Below are 24,329 nucleotides of genomic sequence, written 5' to 3'. Positions count from 1 at the left end.
GGGTTATTTATTCATTTATTTATGTGAATTCCAATTACCATCTTAGCAGCATAAAATGGATCCAAATTAAGCTGTATCTTTCAGGCTAATTCAGGAAGAAAAAGAATCTACGGAGTTACGTGCTGAAGAAATTGAGAATAGAGTGGCTAGTGTGAGCCTGGAAGGCCTGAATTTAGCAAGGGTCCACCCAGGTACCACCATCACTGCCTCGGTTACAGCTTCTTCGCTGGCCAGTTCATCTCCTCCGAGTGGACACTCAACGCCAAAGCTCACCCCTCGGAGTCCTGCCAGGGAAATGGATCGGATGGGAGTCATGACACTGGTATGATGATGTACACAGAGAATATTTGCTCCCATTAGGTTTAATGGTTCATTAGCTGATATTTACTGGGTGTTTATTCTAAGGACCTTCTTTGATTTTTATTGTTTTTTCTTTTTTTTCACAGCATCCGTATGTGGTAGGTGCAACTATTAATCCCATTATGAGATGAGCAAATGTAGCCTACAAAGGTGTCCTTTTCTAAGGTCACATGATAAATAAATAGAAGAGCAGCAATCTAAATATCACATCAGAATGTCTTAAACTATTAAGTAGATTTTTACTGATATCTTGATGAAATAAATTGTGACTGGGTATTTTATTTTTAATGCAATAAATCACAAAAAATAGTATATTTGGTTCAATAGAACAACATGTAATGTTAACATTTTAAAATATAGATAATATAATTTTAATAAGAAAAAACATCAAAAATGATAGTACAATTTTCTAATTTTGTTTTAGAATTTCATGTCAACATGTTTACCCTTCTTTATTCTTTAATTCTTTATGTCATTTATTTTTATATTTGGGATTAAAAGTTGGAAACCTAAATTAGCAGGTACCCTGAACCTAACTGAGAGAAAATCAGAGTGCCCTTTGCTAGAAATAATATAGAGAAAACTTTAGAAAAAATGATGGGAATGACTACTAAATGGTATAATGTTTAGTCACTTAATTCTGATGATAACAGTCTGAGGGTATCACTGCAACAATGAGTAGAGGTATCTAGGATCTGAGAGCATGAGTAAATAGCTCATGTTCAACACAGTAAGTGGAACCAGATTTTTCTTCAAATTTACTGACACAAAAGCATGTACTATTCTGTCCCTTTTTTTGTAATTACCTGGGTATATATTTAAATGACAGTAATGAAGACTTAAATATTCTGAACTATTTTTGGAGGCAAAATTCTATTTTTATAGTGAATATTAAAACTATACTATTAAAACAATAAAATTTTAACTAAAAATGAGTTTGTAGATAGAAATTAACTAAAAACAAATCAGTGAAATAAGTTTATATACTGTAAAACTATATAACAAATAGAGGAGAAATTAATGATACTACGGAAGAATACGAAGTGTATATAGTGTTTCTAAATATAGTCAAAAGGCTGTGAAGCTACTATAAATAGTGTCACAATATCTATATCTGTGTTTTTCTGTATGTATGTAAAACATCTGAACAAAAAACTTAATTCATTTTCTAAATGATATCTTACATAAATATGTTGCAATAATGTGTATTTTAGCTAATAAATTGTAAAAATCATTTTCATTGGAATTGACTTATATAAATGCAAATATATGCACATATTTATAAAGACATTTCATTTTTTTTAAAGATTTTATTTATTTATTAATGAGAGACACAGAGAGAGAGGCAGAGACACAGGCAGAGGGAGAAGCAGGCTCCATGCAGGGAGCCCGATGTGGGACTCGATCCCAGGTCTCCAGGATCATGCCCTGGGCCGAAGGCAGGCACTAAACCGCTGAGCCACCTGGGCTGCCCAAGACATTTTATATGTATATTAAATACTCTCACTTCTAGGGAAAAAGTACCTTATGAATTATTTTTTAATTTTTTTTCACAAAATTTGTTAGGTATGTAAATTAAATATGTTTTTTCTTCAGTTTTACAATTGAGAATTGAAACAGAAAACTATTTTTATGGCGTGACAGCATTTTTCATATTTAAACTCTTTACGATTATGGACTTCCATACAATAAAGTCAACTTATATAAAAGAGAAATGACAAAATTAAAAAAAAAAAGGAAACATTTACCTTCTTAAGTCACTGAATCCTCTCTTCTGTGCTCATTTCCAGAGTTGATATTAAAATATTTTTAAAATAGACATCATAGACAATGCCCAGTTAGGAGAAAGGACAGCTAATCAGAACTGACCCCACCTAGACACAGCACCATCTTTTAGCCAATGTACTAAGATGTATGCCGTATACTGAGCTACATTATATTTTCCTTATTATAGAAATCTAGGAACCATTGATCTGACTTTATTAACTAAACAGGGTATTGTCTCTGGCTTAGTTTCTGTTGATATTTGCTACATGTATTGATGACTTGCTTATTATCAAAGCTACAGTAAGAATCTTGTTGCACAGAGCAATTAATTTAGTCAGCATTCAAGGCAAGGAAGCTTTGATTATTTCTGTCCTGTTCTTCCTTATATTTTTGCAACATAGTGTTTTGCTCTTTTAAAAGTATTCTCATAAACATTAGTATCATAACCCTTAATAGTGTTATTATTTTATACTAATGAAATAATGTATTTCTAATCATTTAGACATGATGTTTGTATATATATGAAAAAGATGACACAGCTTTCAAGCATTTTTGAGCAGTTAGTCATAAATAAATCAGTGGTAAATGAAGATTATTGTATTGTAATTAGAGTATTTAAACATATTTAAAGCATTTCCTGAGGGTAAAAAAAAGTACTTAAAATGTCCCATATCTCAGAAAAACAAGAAATGAAATCCAGGAAGTCCTTATCACATAATAAAACTTTATCATTAAATTCACCACTCCTACAGTGAAAGACAAGCAGATTTTCTTTTACCTGGGGAAAATATTGGTGGGCATAATTTTGTTGGATGTAATCTATGTTTGCATATTCAGAGAAAAATGAAAAATTTTAGGGACAGAAAAGCAGAGACTGAATAGATATTATATTCCTTCATATTGTGTTTGTTTATATGTTTTGCAAGAATTGTTATTTGTCCTGATTATAGAATGTGCTTTTATTTTCTTTCACTTCACCACAAATCTGTAAGCATAAAGAACAAACTACCAATATCTAGTTAGAATATTGAGTGGAATAAATCAACCAATTTTTCAATAACATAAAAACATATAAATGTAAATGTAACTAAAATGGAATAAAATTATTTTACTTACACAAGCAAAATTAACAAAGATAATATGTAAATAAGGTTCATCTGAAATCAGAAAGAATTAACTTTTTAAAAAATTCTGTAAAAGCACATTGACAAGAAAACAGCAGCCTTAAAAACATGTTATACTGAAGCCGGAGCTTTTGGCATTTGGGAATGAGAGATTTGTTAGGATGCCAGGAAATTAGAGATATGTGAGGAACAGCATCAAGGACCAAGACTGCATAGATAGGGCAAAAGAGAATGTTTATAACCTCCATATATGGGCATCGGTTCTTCATTCATGTATAATCTCCTTCATTCCCACTTATGTTTTCTTGGGAGGATATAATCCCATATTTATTTCTGGCTAGATCACCCCATATATGCTTCATATTCCCTAGGGTTCCACGTCTCAGATATCATGCACATATGCTTGACCTCATCATGTAGACATGCTCCCCACCCATTCCATCTAAGGAGTTCCCTCTCTGCAGTCGCTCTCAGGAGGGTTCCTTTTATAAGGGTTAAGGACATTTATTTAGAAAACAGTGGGATGAAAAAACAAAGCAGTCAAGTTATAGAATACTATTTAAATTTTAACATGGTCAAATGGTACTCATTAATTAGTTCTGTTTTATGTTGCTTTTATTACTGCCAATCACAGCCAAGTGATCTAAGGAAACATCGGAGAAAGGTACTGTAAATATCTTTTATATGATTACTAGTTGACTATTGTTTTTTCTATGAAAACTTTAAAATGATATTCCCTTTAGTTGAACTATTTTATTAACCTTAAAAAATATTAAAAGCATTTAAGTATTATCGAACTGTATAAATATGATTTAAGAGCAAATACCTCAAAATAAAATTGTTTATGCTTTCTAGAGTAAGGATTAGATTATTTGGTGGAAATATCCTAGAATTAGATTGTTTATTGTCAATGTTAGAGCAGTGTTGCTTATTTTTAAATGTAGGCTTTCGGAATTCAGGTATGTGAGACCAACAGAAGAGAAGACCACTGCCAATGAAAAGATAGCTTGTTACTCACACTTCCCAAGAGGAGGGGGCATGCCATGCTATGCAGAGGCAAAGGGAGGTACCAGCATAGGTCCTCCTGAGGAAGAAAGAGCTAGAAGAGAGGATGAGTAGAAGTTTCATTGTGGTTTCTGTTGGAAAGGCAAGGCAGGGTGAGCAGGCTTAGGATTGACTAGTTTTAGTCATGTCGGGAGGCTGTAGGTAGAGAGGCCATTTCTGGTTGTCTGCTTCCTGGCCTGGGATGGTTAAGGCAGAGGAATATTACCTCCTGAAGCGTAACAGCCATAGAGAATATGACTTGGTGTACGGGTCCAGACTGATTGATGTGCACATGCAAGGCACACTCCAGGGAAGTAGTTTGCTATCTCTAGCAATTAGCTGGCCCTGGGAGGAGCATTCTGTTCTGGATCTGCAAGGCACCAGATACCAGAGCATCAAGAGTACAGAAATTGAAAAATAATAATTAATACACTGCTTTCCTGTTTGGTGTGACATAAGTAGAATAAATATTGGAAATGAGAAACAAGATTGACTCCAGTTCTGATTCACAATATGATATCTTGTTAGATAATTGAGAACAGCAGAGGTTAGACTCATGGAATATCAGATGGGAAAGATTTCAGAGATTCAACCCACTATCCAGTGCATAGATCTATTTTTTAGCATCATCAAGATGTGATAGTCGACTATGTCCAGACACGTCAGGAACCAGGAAACTATTTGTTTTTCTTTTGTCTTTTTTAAATTAAAGAAATCTATATTATGGTTGTGTGGCTTAGATTGATGGAATTTTTTTCTTGAGTTATCATTTATCTTCCTAGAGCATCTTCTCCTTGATACCACCAGTTGGTTCTCAACTGTCAAATTTACCCTGCATAAAGTTCTTATTATTTGTCTCTTTGACTTCCTCTACCACTTGAAACAATTATATTGGGAATATAGAAAGACCTGAGTAGATGATGAATGTAAAAGAAGTTTAGTGGATATAAGAAAAAAAAAGTTACAAAGGAAGGTCCCATACAGAAATGCAGGCTCAGGGAATTCAGAAGGTTGTTAAGAAAGGTAGGCCATGGAAAGAAGACCACAAACTAAAAATTGTTGTATATCAGGCTAAGGAGTTACTTGGTATGATTACACTTGCCTTCAAAAGAACACATTAAGATAAGTATTATCGCATACATTTTATTGATGAGGAAATTTTGTCCTAGAGAAGGTAAGCAATTAGCACATGTCATTTAACAAATAAGAGAAACCAGGAAAACCTTTTTCCTCTACTTTATTTATACAGTGTAAGCTCTAGGCATGATTCAGACAGTTTGTGTACGATGTTTTTAAAAATCTGGTATTTGGGAAGTTGGTTTAGTTTGGCAGTGTGGAGAGAATAAGGCATTGTAGGTGTTGCCGGGGGAAAAAATCTGGAAGCAGAAAGGTCAGGCTTAGCGGAAATAATCGTAGGAAACAATTATGGCTAAATCCTGGGACTGTGAAGACATAAGCACATATTAGGAAGACTTCGGAAATACATTTTATGAATTTAGATGAGTTGTGGGTTTAGAAAGAGTATTCCATAGTATTAACATCATGCTGAAAGTAGTTCTTGAAAAAAGATTCTTCTGGTATCACTATGCTCATTTAAATGGAGAGAGGAAATCCTATAAACGTGCCTACATAAACTCTTCCAAGCTATCCAGGCTTGGATGACAAAAGCCCAGTCAAACAATTTCATTAACTTTATCCAGTGCATGAAGTCTTCATCGTATATCATGTATAAACACATTTATGCGGAAGAGCTTAACATAGAAACAAAGCAAGACATTATGTGGCCAAACGATGAGAACACAGCTGTAAAGTTTTTGCTATAGCCGTATCGCTAACTTTTTTGTCCCCAGAACTTCCAGAACTGTATCTTCTAACCTGCTTTCCTCAATCCTTCTCTCTATGTGTATGTATTTTAATGCAGTGATGCCATGAAAAAAAATGCAGGGTTGTTGTAAAAAAAATACCTCTTTACAATCAACTCGATTGTTGAAAAGTCTTACTGTAATGCAGTTTTAGATGTCTCTTTCTGACAAAATCTATAGTATCCTGAATTGTTCTGGATTCTGAACTAAATTCTTTAAAGAAATCCCTTCCCTTCCCATGATAGATAGTGAAATGAAACAATTTGTAAGAATTCTATTCTTACCTTTTGTAATCCTTACTTTAGAAAGATTTTTTTTTTCAAATAAACTGCCACTCATTTTTTATACATCTGGAACACATTGCATTAGCCTGATTTAATGCAGTTTATCTGGTAAATTTGTATTTTTGCCACCTTCTCATCTCACTTCAAAATCTACTTAAAAGATATCCATGTAATGGTAACCTGACTTTGCATGCTTTTTTTTTTTTTTTTTTTTTAGTGAATTAGCTCAAATTCAGTAACTTTTTGTAAAGCATTTACATTCCTGATATATTGAAATGGATTCCAGGATAGGTTTTCATAGTTCCTGGGTATTGATCTATGGTGTTTATTTACTCTGAAATATGTTTTTGTGCAATGTGTCCTTGTTTTTTTTTTTCTACCTAGAGTGTCTTCACATTTAAACAGTTATGAAACCTACACTCTTCAATAATGTGATTTAGATGTGTAAGACCAATCTGTACCAAGTTTTTGGTTTTGTTTTTGTATTATAATTACCCATATAGCCTTGTTTAATGATTCTCCATTTTCACCAATTTCACTTGAGATCTAAAAAGAGTTCATCTGATTGTATTGTTTTTGCTTCTAGATTGCGGTGGTGGAAGAAGATGGTCGGGAGGATAAAGCAACAATTAAATGTGAAACTTCTCCTCCCCCTACCCCTAGAGCCGTCAGGATGACTCACACCCTTCCCTCCTCCTACCACAATGATGCCCGAAGGTATGAATCTCCCAGCACACAGCACAAGGCATGCTCTCCTGAAACCATTCCTCTTTATTTTCAGGGTTGTCAAATAGACTGCTTAAAATTTATATGAGAAATTTGACTTGAGCTCTAACTATCCAATAGAGTATTGCCCAGCTCCCTCTGCCGAACATCAGTTGTGAAAAAATAGTTTGCATTCTGAGATCAAATTTTTAGTTTTAAAACTGTGTATTTGTGGTATGATTATTAACCAATTTAGATGAGATTAACTTTCCTATATTTAGTGTATATTTCCTATTCAAGTCAGGCTAATGGAAGGACTTATTAGGAAGAATAACAAAAAGCGTAAGGGATTCTAGGAAAGGACTATAAATTTGGTTTAGGGGTAAGAATAAATGAGGTCTGAAGAGTCCATAATTGCATTTCATTTGCTTTTACAAGACAGGTATGTATACCATCCTCCAGATGCTGGTGCTGCCAGCTGTAACAGCTACTCAGGCAGAAAGTTTTTAGGGGAAAAAGAAAGTGTATTTGCCAAAATATTAAAAGAAAAGGTAAGGGAAAAATACTCATTTTTCATAATAACTCATCCTATGGTCCTTTCTGTCTGCCTACAAAATCACAAGCAGATCTCTGTAATTATTAATAGTATAAAGAAATCTTTTTTTTTTTTTTTTTTTTTTTTAGTATAAAGAAATCTAAGTGTGCCTTTCACATCTTAAATATATGGTCTTTTACAGTCTTATCCATTGCAGCGTCTCTAGACACGTAATTGATATAAGTGAACATGACTCAGCGTTAATATTTTATGTAAGAATCTATCTTCTAAATAGTATGTGTTTTATAGCAAATATATCTGAAAATAGAGCTTTCTGTGCTGGCAGGAATTTTTTTTTCTTTCTGTCTTATTTATTTTTAATTTCTAATGTGGAAAAAAAAAACAGTCATTCCAGTTTCAAAATATATGCTTTCACCCTCCAAGAAAAGAGTGAATTATATTTTAATATGTGAAAGCTATCGGTTTGGAGGTTTAGGTTTAGAGAATGTGAACTCTTTAATTAGGATAAATAAGTCAAGCAATTCATCATGGTGTTGTCAAATTAACAGCTATGGAATAGATAGCAATATATGTTGAACCTCTTCTATTAATACATTGTCGGCCACATCGACCAGAAATGGAACCCCAAGTAACTGCTTGGTTTCATTTCAGTTTATCATGTACCTTCAGTTAACATGTACCTATTCAGTTTTCTTATACCTGAGAGCTATAAGAAAAAAACATGAAGTGATCACGAGAGTATAAGATAATTTGCTTTTAATTCCTACCTAGATGATTTAAAATTAAATGAAGTAGATTCCACAACTGAAAGAAAGACAGGTAGAAGAAAACCCAGTAAAGATGTGGGCTGAAATAGCACCTAAATGTCATTGTTAGTTAAATTTAAATGTCTTGTCAGAGGTCATTATGTTTATGACAAAAAAAAAAAAAAAAACATAAACTGAGAAGGAAATGGAGAGAGGGTCCCATGCTAAATAACAGAAGGTCATTCAACATCCAATTAAGAATCCAACCTATGTCCATTGATTCATTTGAGGTTGTATGAAAACTAGAGGGAAAAACACTTGGAACAAAAATAATCTTTTCTAGAAAAAATTTGGAGGCTCAAGGAAACCAAACTTCAATATGCTTAAGAGCAAATGTGGGAGGAAAGGGAGAAAATAAGTGTTCTTCCGTTTGTCCCTTTATAAAGGAACAAGTCTTGTGTACCTTGTGGGACGAGCAGTCTGCTCTCTTTTGTGTTTTGCAGTAGTTTGTCTGCCTCCCTTGAGCCAGAAAGCCTTGGGCTTGGCAGTGCCAATAGCAGCCAAGACTCTCTTCACAAAGCCCCCAAGAAGAAGGGAATCAAGTCTTCAATAGGACGTCTGTTTGGTAAAAAAGAAAAAGCCCGACTTGGGCAGCTCCGTAAGTGTGCATGTGTTTCACTTTCCACTGCCACTCATTTTGGTCACTTCTGACGGTCCATCTGGTTTTCATTTCATTTCTCATCTTGGCATTTCTTCTTTTTTCTACCTGACAAACTTTCTTTTGCAGTCAGCTCTGTAAATTCAATTTAACCGAATAATGTTTGACAAAACCTACAAGGGAAGAATATTGAAAACAGTCCTTTAGATTTCCCTGAATAACAATAGCTAGAATTTATTTAATGCTGACTCTGTGATAGACACAAAGTCCTATGAGGCAAGTGTTATTACTGTTATTCTTATTTATTGATGAGTAAACAATGTCTTCATAATTTGCAGAACTGAGAAATTTATTCCTGTGTCAGTGTTTCAGAATCATTTTAAAGCCACTGAGCCTACTGCCACTTAAGGGACTGATATCTATAAAGGCTTTTCTCCTGAAAAAATTGAGATACCTATAAAAAAATTCAAAATAATTTTTTTCAGTCAAAATGAAGAATTATGGTGTGCAGGGGAAAAAAAGTAGAGGATTTCTTTGGTTAGAGCTAACATGGCTTTCCACAAACAAACTCTACAGTATGTAGGTGGGGAGACAGGATGGAATAGGGCAATAGGGATTGTGTTAGTTAGTTATCGTCAGTCACCAATTGAATAAAAATATAGATAAGTACATTTGAAATGACCCTAGGTAAATATATTCACATATGTACATAGATAGGTAAGGGATGGATGGAGGGATAGATGGATGGATGGACAGAGATATTTATAATTGTCTGAAACAAAAAGTATTTGTAAAACGTATTTCCCAAAATGATGATATATAAACCTGCCTTGTGTGTGTCTTCCTATATATTTATTTTTTTCTTCTGAAATCTTTTTTCATCATATTGGTTATTTGTGATTGCCTCTTTTTTTCCATATTTTCCTCTAACTTAGAACTATAGTTAAATTATTGGGAAAATATTTAGCTTCTACCTCTAACAGTAAATGCTGAACAGAATGATATGAATTTCTTATACTTTCTTTAGGTTTCCAAATAAAGGAATAATTGCTTAACAAGTAATGCTTCAACTCCCAGCCTTACTGTCCTGTCCTGGCACCAAAAGAATTTCTGAGAATAATATTTATTTTACAAATGTATTATATTCAAAAATGCCTCTCCCAACTTCCATAATGTAAATACAAAGCATAAGAAGCCATGGGAAATTGATGTCCAACCAGCTGTGTGATTAAATGTTACTCAGCAGGTGAATTAAATCCTCTTTGAATTTCTGTTTCTCAGGAGACAAACTCCTTAACCTGTAAAAAAATTACTGCATAAGGAAAGAATATAAAAGAGGATTCTTTTTTAAATATCAAGTATACATGCCAAGGCATTGTTTTTTTTTTTTTTATTTAACAGCTGTTTATAATCTTACTAAATTGTCATTTCCAATAAATTACAGTATAATTCACAATAGGACAGTTATTTTAAAATATTTATTTTGCTAATGTAGTAATTTTATTTATTCCCATTTCAATGTAGATGTTCATTTTAGAATCTATAATTTACTTTTCCCTTTTAAAATGTGTTTAATTGCCTTTCTCTCATGGATTTTTTTCTTTTTTTATTTTGTATTTAACTTTGATGGGCAGTAACTGAATCAGAAATTTTGCCAACAATATTCTTTAAAAATCAAGGTATCCAAGATATAATTTAAAGTCTGGGAAACTATAGATTCTTCTAGAAACCTTATTACCCATTTTCAGTGACTGTGTGGCTCTATGTCAGACCAGATAAGAAGGGAATCAATAACAATTACTTTCTGATCAACTCCATCCAAGTTGAAAACTAACAATAGTTGTTGGGGATCATGGCATCACCCCAGGAAGAATTCTGAGCTCTGAGCAATTTTGTTTTGTTCTAAAGAACAACAGAGATACAGTATATACAAAGCCAGAGTCAGCAGCATGCTAGGGACTACAATACTGATGAGGAGGACAATGATAAAAATCTGTATGTCTGGTGCTATATAGAAGCTGTGCTGAAGGTGAGTCAAAGCTCCTGGAGAAGCCAAAAATAGAAAATCTTTATTGGAAATAAGAGTTGAGTAAGAAGAAAATACAGAACAAGTAGGTTGAAAGAAACCATATATTTACCAAAAGAATATGATACATGGTAACACTGGTACTTTGGTTGAGGGATATGGACTCAGGTCTATCTTTGTCTTGGAAAGTGTATCCCTGGTTATAAAGGGAAGACTGTGAAAACTTATCAAATCCAGCAGCTACTACCTCATCATGCTGATTTATGCATCAGAAGAAACTAAGGAAGCACCTCTCATGGTTATGATTTTAGTATCTTGATCTGGAAAATTCAGACATAGGCACTGGCAATGTTCTATCTTCTACCAATGAAAATAGAAATAGAAAAAAAAAAAAAAAGAAAGATGCCACTGGGAGCAATGGTAGAGTGATGATGCTGTCAGAGAACCAAATTTGAAATTTTGGACCACGTCCTAAGATTCTGAAATCTTAAAGATTTAGCTCATAAGCTCAAAGAAAGAAAAGTAATCGGCATGTAGCTATGCTAGAGGCCTCTAAATGAAATATGGTATGTAGGAAGAAAGCTGTCTAAACAAAACTATGAACATGTTCACTTAGTTCCATCAGAACAAAGGAGAAATTCTTAGTAATTCACAGAGGAGAATATTGGTAAAGGGAGTGTTGTTTGCATTATATAACAGTCTGAAAAGCTAGGATTATAAGATAAACTTCAGATATGATGGATCAGTCAGTGTGACTGCATTAAAAGCTGCTAACCATGGTGAATCAAACTGAATATTCAAGTAATCATTTTTTCAAATGTGTTAGTAGCAGAGACTATATAAACATGGAAACCCCAAAGCGTAAAGGAAGCAACACATCAAAAAAACATTTGAACAAAGCTAACAGAAACCAAACAAAATTTGTTTATTCCAGAAGTTTGTTTGTTTATTTATTTATAGAAAATAAGCAAGGGAGAGGGGCAAAGGGAGAGAGAGTCTTAAGCCTAACCATCTTCCTTAGATGTTGACTTATCTTTCCCCTACCCCTAATATCCAAGCTTAAGTGAATTGCCCACAATTATTATTTTCACATTCTCATCTGCAGTCACTTTATGACCTACACAGCCTGACTTCCACACAACTACTGCTAAAATTCTAGAAACAATTTTAGTCCTAACCAACATAGAAGATCAGTTAGGACAATGAAGGATAGATGCTATACAAACAGTTCAAGAGGATGGTAACACACTCACAGTAGTATTTATTATGATGTGAACTTAAGGAAGAAACAGGATATCTGAGATAAGAGACCTCTTCCTAAAAACATATTTTGACTTTGGTGCCAAAGCTGTATGTATAACAAATGATAGATAGGAACAACGTCAGGAAGGCCACTAGTCCCAAATAAACTGTTGATTGGAAAAACTACCCAGACCAAAAGGCAACTTATAAAATCCTCTTACTATTTTTGTTTAGAAATTCTAAAATTTAAAGAAAATGAATAAAAGTAAGGTTTGCCTTATGCGAACAGAATATGCAAATAAGTGGAACTATTCAAAAATTCGTTTTTGCTTTTGCCTGTTAAAGACAAAGATTTTACCCAGAAAAAAAGCATTAACAAAAGGGAATTGAAACCCAACAGGGTTGAGATTTTGAGGGGAAAGAAGAACACACAGATACTCCAAAATCATTTGTCTTCCTACTTTGAGTGAATAAGCATATGTTGAGCTACTCTGAAGTGTAGAGTACCAACCATGGACTTTAGTACAATGTCTAAAGCATAACTGTTGGCATCAGGAAACTTTCAGTTTAGTAAGATAAAATACATAAACACATGTAACCTTTTATTTTAAACAAAACATAACAAAACCTTCAGTATGTTCCTGACCCAGAAAAATTTTACGTGCTACATTGTCTGTCCTACCAGGATAACTAGGGACAGGGGTTTTGAACCCTACAATCTAAGATTGTACATCAACTGATGGAATCCTGACTGGCTTGCCTTTTAATTCTTTCTGAAGGCATTAACCTATTTTGAAGCAAAGCAAATTAAACTCTGTTAAAAATAGCCATGTCATATGACACTCGTTTGTTTTTTTGACAAAGTTACTCAGTTACAGAACAGGAAAGGCAGTGGGTGAGCTGTGACTCATGGAATCCCTGTGGACAAGATGTCAAAATGGGGTCTGGGTGATGGAAAAATTCAGTGGGGCTTATCACTGGTTGAATAATCCTATTATAGTGCTAATGAGTGGAGTGATGCCACCTTGGATCAAGGTTTCTGGTGGCATAATTAGGACTCACTCTGTCTTTGGTCAGTACATCCCCAGTCACTTGACATGAATATTTCAGTAGCACAGGTATCTGATTTATGGATTACTGATGTGAATCAGAAACACAAATGAGAAAAAAATAGAGTTATCCCTAAAAACTATCCCAAAAACTGATATATGGACAGTCCAAAACATCTCTCCATATGATCTTTACACATTCTTTGGTTTACTACCTGGGAAACACCGGCTCTCCCAGGTCTTCAGAGAACCCCAGTCATAATAAAGAAACTACAAAGAAAAGAACAGAACACACATGACTATCCTAGCTGATGTTAACACTGAATGAAAAGGATAAAGAAAAGAGGCCATTGACAGATATTGTAAGAGAGGTGACCAGAAATCAAAGACGAAGAGATTTCCAAGAATGGAAAATTGATCCAATAGAACAAATGTGACAAAGCTATGAAAAAAAAAAAAACAGTAAAAACAGAAAAATATATTGAATTTGAACAGTGTCCCCCATTTTGGATGTATAAAATGCATGTATCATTGAGGAAAAAATATGTAAATATATAAATAAATAAAAGCTACTCTTATGAATTTCCTTCAAATGCACATGAAAAGCAGTATATTTCCAAGCGATTTCTTTGCCTGCTAAATTGCAGTTCTCTTTCCTCTATGGTCATCTGCCAGGTTGCATTACAGTTGCCCAAACTCATTGACTTACTGTAATTAGCATAATGAGGAAAATATCTTCATAATGAACAAAACAGCATCGATATCACACCAAGATTATTTAGCAAAAGCACCTATGTCCACATGAAATTTGGATGGCCTGAAATTTTGGGCCTTTGCCCCAAAATTCACATTGTTCTTAGATGCTCTGGAGCCAACAGATACAATATGAGTTCCACAAAGTGTCAATTACAGATGACTCATACTCTGGATAGTGAAAGGGCCTTTCTTTGAAGAAAGCACTAATTGGCTTCAATTATAAGTACATTTATGCCCTAGTTTATACCCTTTATGAGCCAGGCCCTGTGTCTGGTGCATTTCATCTCACAGATAAAGAGATATAGAGAAATAAGTAACCATTTATTCAAATCCAAGTTAATGCTATGGATCAATACTAAAGAGAGGTCCGATGAAAGAAAAGATGAAGCCAGCACTAGGCAACAGTTTGCAGTCTTAATCTCTCTGGAGCTGGAGCTCCCTTCTTTAATACAAGAGCAGGGACCTCTGTTGGACAAAGGGGGAGAGAGGTACAGACCTTGCAATGTGGGTTTCAGCTAGAAATTCCTACATATGACCATATGAAACATATGAAATTCCTACATATGTTGACCCTCAAGGGCCAACATGAAATTATTTTGAAAGATATCTGAGGTCCAAGCTACATAGAGATATTTGTCCTCATAGCCCAGATGAGAAGATAGCTCCAACCAGCACCATTCATAGATCCAAGTGTATGAGGGTCCTTTACTGAATTCCTTGGCTTGGGTCTATGCTTTGCAGCACCTTCCTTGGAATTTTCTATTATCCCTCTCTGGTGCCTAGGAGAGGCTGTGGCTGGCAATGCTCTCTGTGCAGGACACTCCTAGCCAAGATTTGGAGCAGTGTGTGTCCAATCACCAGAAGCACTGATTTTTTTTTTTTTTTTTGTAACCTTTCAGACTCTGGGACAAATCAGGAGGCAGTGCTATCTGGATTTGAGTCCCTGTTTCTCCCCTTCAGAGTATACCCTGACTCTCTTCCCCATGCTTGCTGTAAACCAGATAGATCCCAGGGTGCCTAGAGACTCACACCCATGAGGTTGTTCTGGGCCAGTGGCCCAACTCTGGTTCAGGAGGGTGATCTGACAAGTGAATCATTCATTCCCACTGTGTGGAATGATATTGTATGATTTGGGACCACTAGATTATTGTTCGACTAATTTGGAGTTACTCAAACTGTTTATGTAGAAAATGATCTAGTAAAAAAAAAAATACTTGAGTGGGACCCTCGCGTCCTAGAAGTGGTCCTGTGCCCAACAATTCCAACTCCTCAAAGACCTTGCCAAAGTAAGTGCACTTAGGGCTACCCCAGAGAACTTCAATGAGGCAAGGATTTTGACTTGGGCATTTGCCCGCACAACTACTAGGTGGTCACTGACAAAGTGATAAGCAATTTATTATGTGAGTAATCCATCGAATCATGAAATTCACATCTTCGATACCTGAGTACATTATGCCCTGAGAAGGTGGAGAATTAATGATGCTTTCTTCATATTCCTAATGAACCTCTCAGAGAGTGAATAACCCCTAACTTTCACAGGCTAGTGTTTCAATATTAGGGGCACTCTTGCTACTTTAAGGACACACTAAAGGATTTTCTGCACAATATGTATCAGTTGCCCTTTGCAGTCACGTCGATATCTGAAAATATGCCTCCCTCCCCATACCAACATACGCATATATTCATATTCTTTCTGGAGATTGGTACTGTCTCTAGTTTAGAACCATCAGTATATAGAGAGCTTTCCAACAGAAATATAATTCAAGCCACAAATGTGAGTCACATATAATTTTTAATTTTCTAGTTGCTACGTCAAGAAAAGTAAAGAGACCAGTGAGATAAATTTCAATAATTGTTTTATTTAAGTTAATGTATTAGAACATTTCAACATGAAATCAATATAAAATTATTAGACACCTTATATTCTTTTTTTTTTTTTTGCATTATCTGTTCAAAATCATATGTGTGTTTTATACTTGCAACATTTAATTTGGACCAGCCACATTTCAAGTGCTTCATAGCTTTGTATGACTAGTGAATAAAACATTGGTATAGACAGACAGGTGGATATTCCTAAAGTCCACACAGCTGTATGAACCCACCATCAACTGGCAGGCTCTTCCCAGAGTTAGATGATCATCCATAGAGTAAGAGTTCATAAGCTGGTTTGGCTGGAACTATTCTTACCAAGAGCTGGAACCTGAACTTTGCTGGATCAGTTCAATGAAAGAAGGTTCTCCTCCAGAAATGTTTTAATTGGTCTAAAAACATGCACATGTTTAGACTTTTGCTTCTGTTTAAGACCATTGTCCTACATGTGATACTTTAAAGTAATTTTATCTCCTATGGCCAGAAGTGTTCTTTTCTATTGGCATTTTGAAACAGATGTAGCTGTAATTCTCTATTAAGTGCTCTGTCCAAAGGATATTAGATTTTGAAGTATTGAAAGTATTTCCAAGCTCCTCGTGCTTTTTATTTTTATAGCTTTATTTATGACAAGCAAAATCTAATATCTGCTTTAGATTTGACTCACAATATTCTTGTAGAGATTTCTTTATTTCTCTCCCAGAGCTTTCATTTTTAAAAAAATGTTGTTTTTGCTAATTAAAATGTTGGATTCTTAGAAAAATTTTAAATCATAATTTACATGTTCTTGTTTGCTCAGAAAAAAATAAAAACCCTGATTCATACAACCACTTGGTGGTTGAAATGTCTTGTTTATTTAATGGGTCTACTTCATCAATCTCTATGTCCCCATCTGGACTGATCAAGAATTTTGTAATTTTTGAGTGAGTCATTCATTTCTATTTCCATTTCAAGAGAACAATTTTATTGTTATTTCCAGACTGTGAATAGTAATTTATGGATATACAGTAAGGCAAGTACACTGACGAGAGACATAAAATGAAAATACTCACTCACTGTGCATAAATGGAAAATCTCACATTTAAAAACGACCCCCAAGACTCCTTTAGTCAGCTAGTGGATGGTTCTCCTAATGGTACCAACAACGAAATTCTTTCATAATACAAAAAATTATTTAAGTGTTGATTCCACATGTGCATAATTAAATAAAATAAATGTTGGTCCCCAAACTCAAAATTATTGATTAGATCCAGACAGCAATCAATGTGTTTTCAATTAAAGAGGAGGACTTTGTTACAATTTTACAGTTCAGTAACAGAGTTACTAGGCTATGAGATTAACATTTATACCAATGCTCCAGAATTAATAGCATCAGGTATTATAGTTCACTAAATTATGAAAACAGTAACAAAATTTGTCATGGTGCCTTAATAAGCTCATTTCACTAGAGAAACCGTAACCTAGTCCAAGCCCTGCAAATGTGAGGTTGGAAAATTAAAATAACAGAATAGCAAAAATTGTGTTTAATAATTGTATTTATTGATATATTGGTGGCATGTGTGTGTGTATGTGTGTGTGTGTGTGTGTGTGTAGCCTTTGTAAGAGGTAGTATTAGCCTAAATCTTTCTACCTTATCTTGAGCTTATCTTGGACTTTAAATCCCTTCCATTTAAAAAATATGTATACCTTAACCCACTTAAAAATAGTGAACATTTTTTCGTTTTACCTTGACTTCATGTTTTTTTACATATAGGAAATATCAAAGAGAAAACAGAGCCCAGGATTAAGTTCTCATTTTTCAGTTGTCACAAGAATCGATGAATTAATTATGTGCTTAAGGATCCTGAATGAAATAATTGCATTGTAAAATGTGTAGTTCTGTGTTTGATGCCCAACATACTTCTCTAAAATGACACTACACTAAATAATCTGTGACTTGCGGAGTTAAAGCAACTCTTCCCAAGATGTTTTGAACACATAGTTTTTTCCAGATATAATTATAAAATTTACAAGACAAAAGCAAAGCTCCCAGAACATGTGAAGTTCTGGAAGTAAATCTTACATTAAAGAATACAGAAGTCAGCCAAGTGAGGAAGAGAGGATTCCAGAAGCAAGATAGGAAAAAAATCTTTAGAAGTCAGCAAATGCCTCTGCATTCCCTTGACTTGGAATTGACATGCACCTTATTGGGTTCATTGGGCTGTCATTTATCCCATTATATATAAAATATGGCAAATTTTTCAAATGTTGAAAGAAAACTCTCACACACTATACCCATATTTGCTCTTGTTTTTTTGTAAGAAGAGAAGTGGACAGCCTGCAGACTGTATTTGTCCATGTATTTATGATGTATTATGTTGCTGCTGGGTGCAGTTGAGTAGTAGGCTAATATGTACCCTTTCTTTTCATTCTATCACTGTGCATTCATTTATGTCCCCATCCCATTTTATGGGCATTGAGTTGGAAATATAAAGACAATCTAAAAAAAGCAAAGGAATATCTAATACTGAAGGGTTGAGCAAATAACTTTTAAAAATTTCTTTTCAGCATTGACCCAATGTATGCAACCTAATGCCAATAGTTGCTTCTTCACAGGAGGCTTCATGGAGACAGAAGCTGCAGCTCAGGAGTCCCTGGGATTAGGCAAACTTGGAACTCAAGCTGAGAAGGACAGAAGACTGAAGAAAAAGTAGGTTTGGAGATTTTCTTCTTCCTTTTTTCTAGCTTTGACTTGCTCTTTATTACTTGTGGGGAACTAAAAAGGCAGTAGTTGGAAACAACAGACTAAGGCCATCATTGTCCTTGTAGTCCTTAAAACGACTTGCTAAACTCAATTATGAAAACAGTAACAAAATTTGTCACTGGTGCCTTAATAAGATCATTTCACTAGAGAAACCATAACCTAGTCCAAGCCCTGGCATTTCCTAATTCTCTTGAGGGGCTGCATGAGATAGGTAGACACGTCTTTGGCCTGTAATAGAAATAGATGGTTTCTTCTAAGAGACTGACACATTTATTGCAAAACTCGTAAATATTTAAAATGTTTAAATGTAGCCTCATAAGTAATATAATAATCTATTTGATGTTGAATCCAGGACTGAACTGGTCTGATAAAATGAGAACATATACCATCCAACTTTGTGTTTCCTCTCACAGCAATTAAAGAACCTCCTCTCTACTTGGAGTATTTAAAAGGAGAATATTTCTTTGACTGATTGAACATAAACTTATTTTAGACCCAGAGCAGATTGTTTTGCATCTGTCAGGAAACTGATAGTGTATCTTTTCATTCACATGTAATATGGAACATTTAAATGACTTGCAAAATTGGCAAATTTTGAGTCTCAGCAGCTGTTAGAAAGCTAGTGGGTCCATAAATAACATATTTTTAAAATACAAAGTAGCATTTTCAGTGATTAAATAGTACCTATAGAACATGTTCTCTAAAAGCCAAAGGATTTCTTCTATTCCAGAATCTTTTGGTTGTTTACTCCTTTTCCTCTCCCTCCCCCCTCAGATATGTATTACATCGTGTTTGTAGTCTTCATGTTTACCTTTTTTCCTATGAAATAACATTCATTGCTCTAGTTACCATTATTGTAACAGGTATGCTTATATGGTTATAGTGTTTGGCATAATCAATTGACTTCATATTTTTGCCTTCTCATTTGCTTTATAGATGTTTACTAGTAATGAGAAAATACAGACTTGCAAGTTGTAGAGGAGCTCACTACCCTCATTATTTCATTAATTTTCTACTTATTAAAATTATATATATGTATAATATATGCATCAAATTTAATAGAAACACTGTGCAGAATTAAAGAAGTGACCTTGAGAGCATTATTTCTTGAATACAACCAAATAGTTGTATTCAATAGTAGTAAATATTTCTTCTTATATTACTGATCACTCAAAAATATAATCAAATATTTTCACAATCTGTTCAAACTCTCTTAATTTTATTTATTACTATCAAGGAATACTTTATTCAATTTTGTGGCTATTTTTTGAGAAAAAATTCCTCTAAGAAATCTTCTCTTTAGATAGGTTTTTTAAAACTTATTTTAAGTCTAAAGTACTTCCAATTTTGTTTATTTAAAATATGTCTAGAGGAATAAGAGTAATTAAAACCCAGGCTATCTAATGAACTTGATTTATTTCACTTAAAATTAATTTTTATTTTTCCTACAATGAAATATTTATATATAGTGGCAATTTAACCAGTTTTTACGTTGCTTATAAGGGTGATAATGAGGCAGACAACGTATTTCATTGGTTGTTAATGGATCCAAGTTAAATGTCTTTGTCAACAGTTACTAAAGTTAAATATTAAAATCATGTAGTGATTTTAAGACTAATATATTTAAAACTTATCTATAATTATTTTAAACACTGTTGGATTGACTTAATGTTAATTTTATGGAATTGTTTCTCAATCCTAACTACCCTCATAGTCAGAAACCTATTTTAGTTCTAGACTTAGTTTGAAGATTTTACTATACTTAACCTTTCAGTTTTATTTTGTAATACGTTTTGGTGAAATATAATTTTAAAATGCACTAAATAAAATACTTGTCTTAATGTTGAAAAAGTTATTAAGAACATTCTATGATATAATAAAAGGTAATATTTCTCAGTACAATTACTTCCTAGGGATAGTGGTATTTGGGTTAAAAATGATCCAACAAAGCAAATCAAGGTTGACTAATGGAAGGACAGAAGTATTTCTCTTATTATTGATTATTCCATGGCAAGAACCTCATGAGTATAAATATGTAACCAGTATTTATGAGACATATATAAGTGCTAACACTTACTCAGGGCTTGGATGACACTATGCCTTGGTTTCTGGATTACCAGAGGGAAGTGTCTTCATGTAATGAGTTTTATAAGATAGACAAGATAAATTATTTCATGTTTATGGGTCTTTCAAGATGGAGAAAAAAATTCAAGTACATTTTCAACATAGCAAAATGGAGCAATTTCTTTCAAAATATTGAACACTATAGGTTTATGTGCATAATTGCAATGACTATGGCTTCCTAATAGTTATTACTCCATGTTCTATCCATTGTCTAAGCCAAATGATGTTTCCAGGACAAAGTACTTAGGTTAGACCTATGTTCACTATCCCAAAAGTTATACCAGAGCTTCATTAGTCTCCATGGGAAAAGCAGAGCTAAAGGAAAACCCTATTTTCAACTTACTAGCATATCAGGTATCTACAGTTAACAATCTGTGAATTTAAATTTAATTGAGCGAAACCTTATCTCAAGAAGTTAGTTATGACACATTTTTTAAAAAACCATATGTGGGAGATACTTTCAGAGAACAGCCTTCAAGATATTCCAAATTCTTGCAAAGTTCAGAAATTTGTAATGTTGGCAGTCCCCAGCTAAGGTCTAATTTGAGGCGCATTTACCATCCAGCAAATCAAACACACATAGGTTAGAACAGCTTACTGCATCTGTGTCCCTACCTCATTCTACTTTTACTTTGCTTTGTGAGGTAGGCATTTGTTTTTTTCTTCTATTTCTGGTTATTTTCCTATGATAAGGCATAGGAATAGTACAATACTGGATCTTCTAAAGCACTCACTCTTCAAGAGGATCTTGTCAACCTTTCCCTTCCTGAGCTGGATATTATCACACAGGTGCTATTCCATTGGAGCACCATCTTACCTAGGCCTGAAGTCAATCTACAGTTGTCCTGCCTGGTTTGTTTTTACTATGCCTTATCTTTGCTATTCTTTCTTTTAAACCTTTAACTACATTAATTGCCTCAACAGGTTTATATAGTGTATAGTTCATACCTACAAATATTGTGTCAAATTGAAACTCATCTAATAATTCTTCAAGTACTTCACATTAACTTCTCATCTCCCCCCATTAAAATTTGAATAGTTTTTCTGTAGCCTCATGGTATAGCTCTCCTAATCCTAAAGACTGAGTCACTTATTATTCTCAGTATGTTCTCTCCACATTAAAATTGTGATTCTCCTAGCTTTCTTGATGTGGGCTCCTTCTGGAGTGTCACAGCTCTTTGAGATCTTGTCCATCATCCTTTGTTTGATTGCACTGGACTCCGGGCACCTTCTCTGACTTAACACATAGTAAAAGGCATCTCCATTTCTAACATTCACATTATAAGGAATGGGGCCTGAGAATTTCACCTCCCCTCTTTTATACTGGTCACCCTGATCTTGAAGAACTCATTCCTCCTTCTTAGATCTCTAGCCAATGGTTTTTTTTTTTTTTTTAATTTATTTATTTATTTATTCGTGAGAGAGAGACACACACACACACACACACAGAGGGGCAGAGACACAGGCAGAGGGAGAAGCAAACTGCATGCAGGGAGCCCAACATGGGACTTGATCCTGGGTCTCCAGGCTCACGCCCTGGGCCAAAGGTGACACTAAACCACTGAGCCACCCGGGCTGCCTTCTAGCCAATGTTTTAATCTAAGATCTACAATTACTTGCTCAAGATGGACAACTAAAGCCAACCACACAACTACAAAAGGTAACTGTGTGGCATGATAGAAACTATTGCAAGGCCACAAACTTACATGGTCTGGCTCATCAAAAATGTCAATTTCTTCTTGTTTTGTATATTTTTTATTGAAGTATAATTAACATACAGTATTATATTAATTTCAGGTATACAACATATTGCTTCACCAATTATATAGATTATTCAGTGCTGAATTTCTAAATGTTCTTTAACTCCCCAAATTTTCCTTAAGGTTTAGATGTGGGTCTCTTAGGACCCAATAATAGAAACTCTGTTCTTTGCTTTAGTTTAAAACCTATTTGATGATAGACAAAGGAGTCTAGCAATTACAGATCAAAATGTCAACTTTATTACCAATCAAGCTGTTAGAATATGATTTACAAATATGGTAAAAAAAAAAAAAAGAGGAAGTTTCCTAAAGCTGAAGCCCAGAACTAGAAATATTTATATGACATAGAAAGAGCTATATTGTCACAGGCTTCCAAAGTGCACAAGTATAATCCCCACCTCTCCTTAAAAATAGCATCTACAAATATTATGATTCTGTAAATGTGTCTCTCTAGAATCAAGGACTATGACTCAGGGTCATGAGATCAAGCCCTGCTTAGGGTCAGTGCTGAGATTCTTTCCCGTTTCATCCCTCTTCCCCTCTGTCTCTCCCCCTGGTCATGCTCTCTCACTGCTCTCACTTTCTCTTCCAATCTCTCACTCAGTCACTCACTCACTGATAAATAAATAAATAAATAAATAAATAAATAAATAAATAAATAATAAATAAATAAATAAAATTGTTTAAAAAATAGCTCACAAGGGAGGAAATGAAATTTTTTATGTCTTAAGCATCTAAAAGAACTTTCAAAGTATCAGTGTTAAATGTATTAATATCTCATCATATTTCTTGCCTTTATTTACCTGGAATACACAAAGCTAACAATTTCCCGTATCACCATCTCCAGAAATGCAATGCTAGAGTGTGTGGCCATCTCTCTGAGTTTTTATTTTTATTTATTTATTTATTTATGATAGTCACAGAGAGAGAGAGAGAGAGAGGCAGAGACACAGGCGGAGGAAGAAGCAGGCTCCATGCACCGGGAGCCCGATGTGGGATTCGATCCCGGGTCTCCAGGATCGCGCCCTGGGCCAAAGGCAGGCGCCAAACCGCTGCGCCACCCAGGGATCCCCATCTCTCTGAGTTTTTAAAGATCTGGAAATATATTTTACATCTAAATTAGTTTATAATTGCTAAAAGCATAAAACTATTGGTTCAAAGTAATTTTCCCTCAAAACCTTAAAGGTACTATTCTTCTTGCTTCTAGTTATATCTAATATCAATTGTCATTCTTTTGTATATAACATGTAAGATTCCTTCTCTCTCTCTCTGTCTAAAAGTTTAAGATTTTTCTATTTATCTTTGGAGTTCAGAAATATCATAACTATTTCTCTTCAAGTATTTTTTGTTTCATTTTTCTACTTTATACTTGCAATCTGACTTGTTAGTCTGACTGTTTATATGTATTGACTTAAATTTTTTTCCATTTCTATGCTCAACTTTAATTACAAGAAGCTTACTTTTATGATTAAAGATGAAGTTGTCTGTTTCATAGTAATACACTGGTCTCTCAAGACAGTCCTTGATTGGCAGTGACCATATTAAAATTAACAAAACCCTGTGAATGGTCACGTATCTCCAGAAATATAAATTCTGAAATCTGCATCTTAATTTTTATCTGCTAATTTTCCTACTGCATTTTTACACTATATAATTT

At 34.2% G+C, this 24,329-nt stretch overlaps 1 protein-coding gene across 50 annotated transcripts in view; it reads left to right on the top strand.

Annotated features, from left to right (window-relative positions):
• Positions 1-24,329, top strand: part of PPFIA2 (PTPRF interacting protein alpha 2) — a 495,741-nt gene that overhangs the window by 419,243 nt on the left and 52,169 nt on the right. For all 50 annotated transcript variants that reach the window (XM_072724476.1, XM_072724479.1, XM_072724473.1 and 47 more), the window contains 5 exons: positions 85-322; positions 3,886-3,915; positions 7,028-7,158; positions 8,952-9,106; positions 18,641-18,734. In XM_072724476.1, coding sequence (XP_072580577.1) covers positions 85-322; positions 3,886-3,915; positions 7,028-7,158; positions 8,952-9,106; positions 18,641-18,734 — 648 coding nt within the window. The remainder of the gene's footprint in view (positions 1-84; positions 323-3,885; positions 3,916-7,027; positions 7,159-8,951; positions 9,107-18,640; positions 18,735-24,329) is intronic.

The sequence above is a fragment of the Vulpes vulpes genome, chromosome 10 (genome assembly GCF_048418805.1).
Source record: "Vulpes vulpes isolate BD-2025 chromosome 10, VulVul3, whole genome shotgun sequence".
NCBI lineage: Eukaryota > Metazoa > Chordata > Mammalia > Carnivora > Canidae > Vulpes > Vulpes vulpes.
This window is presented reverse-complemented; position numbering and strand designations above follow the sequence as displayed.